Genomic DNA, 12,589 nt, shown 5'->3' with positions numbered 1-12,589 from the left:
GCATCTTATCGCTGGTAGTTTTCCTTCTAGATATGGAGGGATTCAATGGACTATGTCATCTTCCCTCAAAAACTTTGACTATGATCAAGACATCTGCTTGCTCTGATCGAGTAATGGATTTTGTCGAAATGCTCCCACATTGAAAAGAAGGCAAGCAGAGCTGGACTGAAAATAAACATAAACATAAACGAAGCATTCATTAACAGCTCTAAATCCTACTTCGCTGGTTTGTCCAAAAATTGAAAACGCAACAATCTCAAAACTAACACCAAATTGAGGCTGTTCCGCATCAGTGTTCTCTCTGTGCTACTATATGGAAGTAGTAAATATATGAAAAGTGGCCACCACTGTTATTTAAAGGCTCATCAAGTCATGTCATCGGGGCCTTATGAGGTAGGATAATAATTAAGGAAGAATTCGGACTGCAGGTCAGATACCCGTGGACGTGTTGATGAGCAATCAGAAGTGGTTGTGGGTCGGTTACACATGAGACGGCAACTCCAATGCGAGTTATCCACACAATGGAACCTAATATCGCAGGATGGCCGACGAGTAAGTTGCCTTAGAACCACGTATTATAGAACAGTGAAGGGTAAGTACAAATATGGTCATTGAGGTATCAAATGAAAAACCTCGATTTGCACTTTTTGAAAAAACTGTTACGTTACGAGGAAATGGCTACGAGGAGCAAAAGAACACAGTCGAAATATAGTCGAAATGTGCAAATAGCTTTCAAGCAAAAATCGCCGATCTGCAGACTGTCGTCTAAACATTTTCAGAGCAGGCTGGAAGAAAGTTCTAGGTATAAAAAAAGTTTTGCCAATCTCCGTATATTCAACTATATGGCATGCCTTTATTGTGAACTCGGTTATTTTATTTCAAATTTGTTGACAGCTTTCCCGGTGACTGTACTCAGGGGTATTGTCGATGCTACTATCCAAATTATACTGGTAGAACTAACGCATTCGTTCGTTTAATTCTTTACCTTAAAAAAATCAATATAAGGAAATTATTTTCGAAATCAATCTGTAAACAAAAAATCCCGTAAAATAAAAACATAATTTCCGAACATACTATTCTGTGCAAAGTTCTATTTCAACTACCATATGTATCTGCTGATAACTATAATAAGGCAGATAAGGATGAATCTTTGTCCACAAACAATTAGCAATAAAATGTGAAAGTTAACAATCGTGAGAGATATTACGGAAAAATGTTGAGAACGCAACAAAATTACGAAATAGCTTCTTTGCTCAACTAGCGCCTATAGCGTCTTCATACAAATCCCATCCGAAAGTGCATCTAGATTAAACAAAAATAGACGTCACATATTTAGGTGGACGCTAATTACATAAATTCCATGCTTTCTTTCGTCACTAGTAGCAACTTTTTTGCCAGCCGGTAGTAAAATTCAATTTTCATTAAAATTCTTATCAATCATAAATATTACTACGTATGCTTCTATATATAACATTTTAATGATCTTCCTACGTGACCGTCATTGGGAAGACTATCATGGGAAAATTAGATCTATTTCTTGAAAATATTTTCCTGAAACAAACTTTTTATCGGTTGCAACTTCATACTAATTTTTTGAATGAATACGGTTGTCTAGTTTACATAGTTCGGTAAAAATTCCTAATTTGCATTGATCCACTTTGAAATATGCGGATACGATATTGTTCTATATGGTTGAAGCGAATCCATTTCATATTATTCTTAAATTAAATTTAAGTGTGGTCGACTCGAAAGCCAGTTGGTATGCCAATTTATCCAACAAACAATGACGATGCTGCTAATTGGTTGGGAACAGACTAAGAAACTTTCATTTACATTATTGTAATAATAACCCCACTATAGTCGGTCCTAATACCGGTTTGAAATGAGAACAGGAGCATGGCTCACCCTGCTGTAACAGTTTCGCCACAAAGCCATCAGACTACTAACTAAATACCTTCCCGTCATCAACGAACTGGCCTGGAACTATTTGACACTTTAGTTCAGGCTAGCCTCCTGCTTTCTTCACTTAGGGACTCTTCGAGTCAAGGAATTCCTTTCACCACCGGTAAGGGAGAGGAGGAAGGGAATTGTTAGTTTAAGGAAACCCTCGATATCCGGTCCTTCCACCGGTCGAGGTCAACCTCCTTCATAACGAGAAGAACCCAAACGTAATGGGTAACACGACACCATCGGGGAAGCCTCCTCAGAATTTCAGTGAAACGTTGTCTGAAGAGAGCCGATCTGTCTCTGCATAAAGTTACTGAAGAATCCAATCCCACCTTCCAAAACGGAGAAATTTGTGATCGCCGTCGTCCGCCACTCAATTACACAATCAGAGGATCGTGCCTTCTCATTCTTGTGCTGGTAAGATTGCAAATCTTCGTGCCCACCAAGAAGACTAAATAAAGGAAGAGCAAATCAAGTGTCATAAACAGCGGTGCAATGCCACATGATCGTAGCCATGTGCCCGCAACCACGCAGTCGCACAACAGTTCATTCCAACACATACACGGCACTAACACCAGACCTAATGCGCGGAATTTTTCTCACGCATTTACCGTAGAAGTTCGAACATGTGCAACGACTTTTTCCCACCATACGACTTCAGCTCCTGCCTTCTTGCCCCACCTTGCATCACATTGCGACCGACCTAAGTCGACGTAAGAGCCGAGATTTTATCTGCAACATTGTCCTGCTTTGATTTGCTCGGAAAAAGTACTTAACGGTTGGTCTTGACTCAATTCTCAACTCGCCGATCGATAGGAGGTTCAATGTCGGGATTCTCTCTTGGTCAAGATAACTACTTTTTTGGGGCGCAGATTAAAACCAAGAGCAGTTATTCACCCGCCTACCCGTCGCATCAATATGCCAAGTCTCAGCAGATTATCGTGAGAAGTCGTGATTAAGGAATATGTATGACTTGAAGTCGTCGTGGAAGCGGTTGATCAAGAGTAGATAGGGGCAGAAGCGGTGGCACTAACAGCACTACGCCACACTGCTGGCGCTAATCACAAATCTTCTTCACGCAGTTCACCACGAATTCTAGAGAGCGGCTATAAAATTTTCGGAAATGGATTCTTTGCATCGGCCAGGTATTCCCAAGCTCTATTCATCACCAGCAACTCCGAGAACTCTATCTCAAAATAATTATGAGATTGTATCTCTACTATGTGCTGACATGTTGCTCCCGCGACTACAGTCACTTCTGTACTGTGGTCCAGTCACGGATTACAGGCCCCATGACCAGATGATGGGCTTTCGTGTTATTGGTTTTAGGGGTCGGAGAAATCCACCAAGGAAAATTTCTTTGGAAAGATGTCGCGACTCATTGAGGTAGGGTATTACTAGACTAGCTCAAATCAGCGCCGTAGTGAAAAGTAAAGTATAGACAACACTCAAGCAAAAAATGTCTGCCATATGCAGCCAGTTGCGATGGTATGGCGAAAGCCACCTCAGACGTATTACCGACGCGAGGAACTAGCGGAGCTCTTCTAGATCAATGAATACCAACAGAGCTTCCAGAAGGTACAGATTTCGGCAACAAAAACAAAAGAATATTGGAGTGGACTTTGGAGCTTATCGGTCCAGCATGTTGAATATGCGGATTTCCATCCCCACCATGCCACTATCCTGGCCATGACTGACGAACCGTGATAGTTTAGAATATGGAAAGGTCTCTCTCTGGGTCGGGTATAGAATATCTTGTAGAATGTGCATAGTCAGTTAGTCAGTCATACATAGTATAAACCAGGCCATTGATCACTCGGATTAATTTGCACCGTTCCTACGGATATTACCTACTTTCCCCCTTAAAAGGACCAATTTCAAGGCAGAAGGCATGGTTTTACCATCAAATGTGGCTTATGTGTTAAATGCGAGCAGACACACTTGATATACTTAGATGACATCAAGTTGTATGCTGGTATTGACGACGGACGACTTTTGGGCATAGTTGACATGTTTAGCCATGGAATTTGGTTTAGACAAGTGCCGAATTCGAACAATTCGCAAAGATCAACATAAGTTGTATGCCATTCGTACCATTGGAGACCCCCCACATTCAAACTAATAAACGAATTCAGCAAAAAATGCTTGAGTGCTTGAGTTGGTGATTTGGAGACCGCTATGTTGTCTGAATTTCTGTGGAGTAAGTGCTGAAATCTCACCCCTCCGGGAAGAACAAAATTAGTATACTGAAATATGGATTTGGAATACTACCTTCTTCTTTTTCTTCAGCCTTTGTCCCGTTCACAAGCGGAGTCGGCTGAATACTACCGTCGACGAAGACCGATCTAGAAAACCTCTAGCGGTGGATATGGACTACTATCTCCAAATTCCGAATACACTACCCAAATTCTGGCATGGAGAGGATAATCTTGACTAGTGACATCAAAGGAGGAGCCGGCAAGTGGACCAAAAATGGCACCCGAAGCAGAGAATATGTGGATTGTCGAGGAGGAGTAACAAAAAGACCCGGTTAATTTCGTCTGTCAGCAAAAAAAGAGCAAAAAGCAACAGGCGAGTGCTAAAAGTGTAAGTACTTCACACGTGTCAGTACCTCCTCTGTTTCCAATGCATTTAAGCCCAAAAAGAAGACAGTTCCTTCAACTACAAATTTACAAAACTTTTTCGTTCATCAAAGAATAAGGGCTTAGCGCCACCACAAGGGCATCCCTTTAGACTCAGACCCATGGTCTCCACAGGGTAACTTCGAAGAAATTATGGTGATACTCACTTCAGAGCACCCACTTCCGTTGGCTGCAAGCTTTGTGCCATTATTGGGGCTCACAATTTCCAGTTAATACCAAATAGTTCCTTCTTGGTGGCGATTTCAACTTGAGACACATCTCATGGGACAACAAGGGAGACAATATAACGGGGAAACCTTGCAAAAAAGGATGCGCCAGTATCCTCGACTAATTCTTCTTGTTTGACGAAACCAGTGGTTTCAGGTATGCCCACCCATTTTGCAATTGAACTCAAACTTTACTCATCCTTTCAACTGCAGAAGCGATTCTTAACCACTATCATTTCATTCGGTCATAAAGATTGGGACAAATTCAAGTCAGATTTAGCGCCTAAGCTGAACTTGAAAAAACTCGTCATAATCCGCAATGTTTCAGATAAAGAAATCGACGAAGCAATAATTGTGACTACCGACGCCATCAATGTCGGTGCACGCAAAAATACGAAGCTAATGACAGTCGATGAGTTCGGATATAATTCTCTGCCCCATGCAGGGTCGAAGAGAGAAAATCCGGGCTAGCAGTGAAAATTATACAGAAAAACAGGAGCCGGGTGGAAATTGTACGGTTTGGGGTAAAAATTATGCGGGCCCCTATTATCCATTTTTTTTTTCATTGGAATTTCTATTACGGGCCCCCAACAAAATTTTGAGCCCTCCCCTTTCACCATCTCTCGTCAGGCTTGACCCCATGATATCATGTTGTACATGGAAGTCCGGCGTGGAAACCTTAAACGGACTTTTCACAAAAATAGGAATAAAGTCAATGCAGAATTCAACAACGCGCAAGTTTTACCTGCAGGATGAAGCCTTACACATCTCAATGCTCTACCTACCGAAACAAAGAGGGAAATCTGAAGACGACGGGCAAATACTGCCACCACCAAGTGTAGAAGAAAGAATCCGTGCAATTCATCGGCTTAAAAATGATAAGCCGCCAGGAGCCGATGGAATTACAGCCGAATTGGTTAAATATGGAGGCGATCAATTACACCAAGTGGTTCATTAACTTGTGCTCAAAGTGTGGGACAGCGAATCAATGCCTGAAGACTGACAAAGAGACACTATCCGCCTCATACATAAAAAGGGAGATATCACACAGTGCAGTAATTATAGACGTATCACGTTGCTGAGTACCATCGATAAGATATTCTCCCATATCTTGCTAGACCGGATAGCCCCATACGCCCACAACATCATTGGCCCATACCAAAGAGGCTTCACTCCAGGCAAATCAGCAACAGATCAGATTTTCCCTCTGCGGCAAACGATGGAAAAACTGTTGGAATATTGGACATCAGTTGCACCATCTTTTCATCGACTTTAAAGCCGCCTATGATAGCATGGCCAGGGTAAAAATGTATACGGTTATGAGAGAATTCGGTATCGCAACGAAATTAATACTGACTAGGCTGACCCAGGATCACTCTCAAGACCATTCGACATCAACAACGGTCTACGACAAGGGGACGCCCTATCATGCATCCTCTTTAACCTGGCCCTCGAGAAAGTGATCCGTGATGCTGAGGTAAATGCAAGAGGTACGATCCTTGTTAAGTCCACCAAACTACTGGCCTATGCTGACGATATCGACATCATGGGAAGAACAGCCCGAGACGTACAAACTGCCTTCATCCAGATCGAGCAGGCGGCGATTGATGAAATCCGCGGACGGTTGTTAGCAGCGAACAGAGCCTATTTCAGCTTAAAACAAGTCGGGAAACCGGAAGCTAGATGCTTCAGGTACGAAAGGTTTTGTGTATTTCTTAGTACGTAGCACGTAATATATCCATATATTATGTGAGAGTATCCACTTTCGGGTGATATCGACTATGAAGTCTTCAATTTTCAAAGAAGCAACAAATTTGAGGTATTATAACTTTGTTAGTAATAGTGCGATTTCCACCAAACTTGGTAAGATCATGCTCTATATTATAGCCTATATCACTACAAAATTTCATGGTACTAGGATGAACTTAAGGGGGGTTTCTAACCAATTACAAAAAATTGTAGTAATATACTATTATTAACTTTATTTAAACAGATATCGGCATGGAAGGTATTTCGGAGCCCAGGCACCATATAGTGGCAGCCTCCTGATTTTTTCAGATTTTTCGGTTTGGTAGTTTCTGAGAAAAACCTTAAAGAAGTGATCAATTTCAACCCCCCGCGCTCCCCACCCTTCCAACGAATGTCAAAACTAAGATCGGCTTTGAAAAGTACTAATTGAGACCTTTAATTTGATATCCCACATGACTATATTTGGTGAAAAAAAATTTTACACCCCCCTTTTGCATGTATGGGGACCCCCCCTTAAATTCGACGTAAAAGGATGTAATTCACTGTATGCGTGAGCGTTCACAGTTCCCACGTTCCTACCAATCGTGTCAATCGCTATAACCGTCTCCGAGAAAAATGCGTGTGACGGACAGACAGACGGACAGACAGACAGTAAACCGATTTTAATAAGGTTTTGTGTTTACACAAAACCTTAAAAACTGTTCCGCTCGAAACGTCTCACCATAGGGTCAAAGCTCTTACTGTACAAGACAATGATTTTGCCAGTCCTTATGTATTCCTCGGCGACCTAGGTTCTTAGCAAAAAAAAACTACGTACTCTTGGCCGCGTTCTAGAGAAGAATCCTCCGCAGAATTTTTGGGCCTCTACATGAGGATGGACGATTCCGTAGTCTACATAACGACGAAATCTATGAGCGATATCACGACCGTCTGGTTGTGGATAAAATCCGGCTCAACAGATTGCGGTGGGCGGTTCACTTAATCCGTATGGATGAGGATGATCCAGCCAGGAAAGTCTATAAGGACAATATCTATGGCAGAAAAATATGACGAGGCAGACCCTGCCTGAGATGGAGCGATTGCGTAGGTCAGGACGCAAACAGCTTTTAGGGATATCGAATTGGTGGACCTCGGTGCAAAACCGGGATGTCTGAAGTTCCTTATTAAGGCAGGCCTAGACCGGATACCGGTTGTTGCGCCGTTGATGATGATGATTCAATATACGTACTATATATATAATACATCTGTATGCTTTTGTGCATGAAGTAAACCGGAAATACAGGTACGATCAATTTATATACGTGCATGGATATGTATTCAGTTTGTTTGTTTAGGGTGAGAATAATATTTATGTTTGTAATATGTACGCATATCTTATAGTTTGGAAAAATATGAAGGAACATGTTGGATTTGTAGCTAGGTACGGATAGAAAAGTGTGCGTAGAAGTTTCTCAAATAAGATGAACACAAGACTTTTATTCCCGAAGCGCGGGCTTCCGGTATTCTGACTTGTTTTCAGTAAAAACTGAGCTACACAAAAAATCGGGAAATCAAAACAATGATTTACTCATTCTCAGCTAAGTCGACTAGTATGCGATATCCAGTCACAAAATAAAAATTTACAATTTCACAAAAATCGTGTTCAAAGCTGATATCTAATTATTTTATGATGAATACCATGCAGTGAATAAGTGTAAATCTCTGTGTACAAACAATATGCATTGGAATGTAAAATTTAAGAATCGTAAGAGTCATTACGTAAGAAAATGGCTTAGAACATTACAAAATGAAGAAGTGGCAAGTTGCTTTAGTCAGTGTTTATGACGTCATTATGCAAAGTCCGCCTAAAAGTGCATCATTGCAATGTACGAGATGAAACATGGATAGATCTGGAAATTAATTATTTAAATTCCATGTTTTCATACGTCATTATCAGCTACTTTCATCTCAATAAGTAGTAAAATTCAAATTTCTTAAAGTTCTCTTATGAATAGTAATTATTACTACCCATGCTTCCGTAGGAATCGGCACATGTTTTATGGCTTTTTACATAATACTTTAATGATCTTCCTACGTGACCATCGGCGGGAGGACTACATATGTCTTTCGGCTTTTTGGGAAATTTAGAGAATAAAGATATTTTGTTTTTATTGCTTTGATTTAATTTATCGGTACAAATGCATGTAGGTGCTGGTACATGAATGCATGTCAGAACAAGCTTACAATATTAGAATTCGCAGTTCAACCCCATATTATTTTTTTGAAATCATTTTGCCGTGAGTGATTTTGGTTCCACTGTAAACTGTATAATTACTTTTCTTATCGAAAAGGTTTAACTAATGGCCAATGGTGGAAAATTCGCAATATGCATTTATGCATTATTAAATGTATGCCACATTTCTATACTATAAGGTGGGACTGAGCACCATTCCACTGTCTGAATAGTTTATTATTAGCCAATTATTAACATCCATTCATGCTTCGTTACAAAATCGGGAGGCAGAAATTTCATTTGAATGCTTTTGAATTCAATATCAACTCAATCTTTCATCGAATTTCTCTTTGAACTAACAGAAGTTTCACAAAACATACCATAATTGGTAACAATTGAAAAATATAAATAAATCATCACTGCACATTCCTACTTTCCGGCAAACAAATAATATAATCACAAAGGTCACATTGGGTTTAAAAATGATTGAGACGTGAAAATTGTCGAATGTTTTTTATATCGTTTCATTATTAAAGGTAAACCCATAATTTAAATTAAGACGATTTGTGTGTCGTTCCGAGCTCACTAGAGTTGAAACTAACTCGAACGAACTCATGTTTATTGAGTAACGTTTAAATCGTAACTAAATGGTTAAATCGTAAAATTTAAATTTCGATTTTGCCATTGAAAACGTTTGTCATCAACACACAAATGGAGACGGTACATGTTGAAGCCACCTTATCTATATGAATTAGAAATTATTTATTTGTATTCTGTTTTCAATAATTATTAACACCCAGAGAAGATACATTCAAGAAAGCTTTGAAAATTTCGGGTTACGCAAGAAATGAATACCTAATTAATATGATTAACATAATTGCTATTATCATCGTATTTAGTTGAATTTTTGTTAGTATTGTGCGCATATGGGAACGTGTGGATGCGAAAAAATACGCAAATTTCATAAGCGATAACGAGATCAGGTCTCTCTGCGAGATAAATAACGTAAATTCTAACAATCGTGAGATGTGACTAGAATCGTTTCACGTTTCTGCTATCAGAGGCGACGTTTGCTTTTGCGTGTACTATATATTCTGCTAATGAAAGCTTTCTAATGTTATGTAATAATAGTGCGTTCGCCCTTTGCGTATTTCAGTCCCAAAATTATTTTTCCCACTACTATAGCTAATATTCAATTCAGAAACAACGGAAGTATAGTACAACCAGAGATGCGACTACAGTGAGGGCGAATTTAAAATAGATTACGCATTCCCAATATAGAATGTTTACAACAGGGTGGATTGTCATTGAGATTATTAAATTTTTTATGTAATAGTATTTTCTGTTTGACGGTGAAACTTTTTAGTGAGCAACGAGCTATAATAAGCAGAAATGTTAATTAAAATTTGAGTAACAATATGCCCTTAATTTAGCAAGGGAAAAACTATTGAAAAGTGCTTTGGGGTCACAAAAGATCTCAGAGGAAATAAACTAGAGCCATAAGAAAAGTTCTAATGAGATGTCTCCAGATAGCTTTTCTTATAAATTACAGTAATCTAGTTACCATGGTTCTTGCAGAGTACTGACTGGAGAATTACCTTATATTGTAGAATCCACTATCAAGCTATAAAGCGGAAGAAATATTCATGAATAATTTGCTAGATTATGGATCAAATAAGCCACTAGGATCGTTTAGCGTAGTGACTGGGTTGGGCTCGAGTAATGGTCAGAAAGTAACACCAATCGTAGTTTGGTTTGTAATCGAAGGGCCTCACGAGAAGAAACAAGAGCACAAGTAGATAGGAGAGCCCAGGGAAATGAACCCCACCTCCATAATATATACTCCGCAGCGTCGGAGAGAGAGATACCGGATTCGGCAATCATGCGGCACCTTCTTTTATCCCTTTAAGAGGGCGGTCTTGGTTGGACTATTGTCAAAACATCGAAAACCCTAGCGAATTCGCGAGGCTATCTAAGGAATAGAACGAAATCTTGTGGAAAACCTTAGAGCTGCTGATTCAGACGCACTTTCCCGCCAGCGAATAGGACTGTGAATCAAAGCCTTGCTTGGAGGGATGGCAGCCACCCCACCCGTGTGTGTGGAGGGGGGAAGAAGCTACAGCTTCTGAGTACTCAGGCCGTGTTGACCCCATCTAACGGAATAATCCGGATTCGTTAACGTATCGCAGGATTTCCGTTAGTGAATGTGATGCTACTCGTCGCAAATAGAGAACATCGGCACCAAAGATCTCATGCCTGATGCGTCACATAGGAAATGCTCCGTGGATTCCCCTTCCTCATTACAGGAGGGGCACGTATCATTTTGAACAATTCCTATTTTGAATATATGCCCAGCTAGTGCAAGTCCTCCTGCTTTTCGACAGGATAAAGTTTGCGGTACGCATGTTCGGTTCGGGCAGGAAAAGTTTGGTGTGTTGAGCAGCATTTAGGCTCCCTCACCTGTCATTGTGGGAAGCTTGTTCTCAGTTTTTGAAGACAGACTTAGCCAATGCTACTGATACTCCAATTGCTGGTTCCGATCCCAGCATAGGGGAGATTGACTCATCTTTCGCTAAAGCATTCGAGATTTCATTTCCTTCTACCCCACAGTGGCCAGGTACTCAGAGTAGTTCCACCGTATTGAATCTAAAGATAGAGTTCAAACGGTTTCTAAATTCCTGAACGATTTCGAGGTGATCAAAGCACTACTCAACGCCCTCAATGTAGCTTGGCTATCACTGCAGATTACGATGCGCCTGTCCTTCAACCGCTTGTCAATCACCCAGTTTGTCACGCTTAGGATCGCATAAACTTCCGCTTGAGAAAACATTGCATATTGTCCTAAAGGAAAAGCCCCCGTATATCCCTCCACGCATTCCTCTGGGACTTCCCAGTTCTCTCTACGCTTCAGGGTAACTTCATATCTTCTACCAAACAGATGTATGGAGACGCGAGAATCGGAAGGTATTGTAGGAACTGGATTCAGTACTCTCAGTAAATCTTTCAATGCTCTGTGCCCCCCTCATCCCCGTTGTTTTCCCATTGATCTAATCGAATTAGTCTATGAGCTGCTCTCATTGCAGTGCTTTGAATAAATATATCCAAGGGCTGCAAATTGAGTAGTACATTTAGAGCTGCGCCGGAGACACAGTTCTTTGCAATGCGGCTAGTTTGCGGTGAAAACCTTTTTGTCTCACTTTAACCCACCACACTACGGATGCATAAACGAACATCGGCCTAATGATAGCAACGTGTATCCACATTACCACATGAGACCTGAGTCCCCATGTCGAGGCAAAAGTCTGTCTGCACAGCTCGGTTCATCGTTACCTCTACATGTTTGTTCCAAAGAAGTTTTTTTATCTAGAGTGACTCCCAGATATTTCACTTCTTCGGAGAGTTGAAGGGTTGTACCCCTCATTTCACGAAAGTAAAGTCCATCCAGTTTTCTCCTTTTTGTGGATAATACCATGGTGGTTTTATTTGGATTAACTGAAAGGCCATGTCTGAGGTACCAACTGTTTATAAAATCAACGGCACGTTGTATATTTCTACACACCGTTCCAAGATCCCGATCAACAGCAAGTACAACCACGTCGTCAGCATAAGCTTGAGTGTGTATTGGCAAATTTTGCAGTTCGCATAGTAGTAAGTCGATCAGCATACTCCACAGAAGTGGCGAAAGCACACCTCCTTGGAGGCAATTTTTCGTTGCTTCTACTGTCAGATAGCGATCGACACCCTCCTCAGTGCACAGCAATCTCTGCGTTAGCATAGCATGGGTCCACTTAATTGAAGCATCATCAACACCATGTACTCTGGCGACATCACAA

The 12,589-nt window shown here is 40.7% G+C and overlaps 1 protein-coding gene across 3 annotated transcripts in view; it reads right to left on the bottom strand.

The window, feature by feature from the left end:
- LOC119650305 (titin) overlaps nucleotides 1–12,589 on the bottom strand; it is a 93,534-nt gene that overhangs the window by 35,780 nt on the left and 45,165 nt on the right. The window contains exon 1 of one of the 3 annotated variants that reach the window (XM_038052947.1): nucleotides 9,137–9,386. The exons of the other annotated variants lie outside the window; for them this stretch is intronic. Coding sequence (XP_037908875.1) covers nucleotides 9,137–9,173 — 37 coding nt within the window. The 5' untranslated portion in view covers nucleotides 9,174–9,386. Of the gene's footprint in view, nucleotides 1–9,136; nucleotides 9,387–12,589 lie in introns of those variants that run through there. 3 annotated transcript variants of the gene reach the window in all.

This window comes from Hermetia illucens, chromosome 2, assembly GCF_905115235.1.
Source record: "Hermetia illucens chromosome 2, iHerIll2.2.curated.20191125, whole genome shotgun sequence".
In the NCBI taxonomy this organism is placed as follows: Eukaryota; Metazoa; Arthropoda; class Insecta; order Diptera; family Stratiomyidae; genus Hermetia; species Hermetia illucens.
Note: the sequence above shows the minus strand (reverse complement) of the source record. Positions and strands in the feature narration are given on the sequence as shown.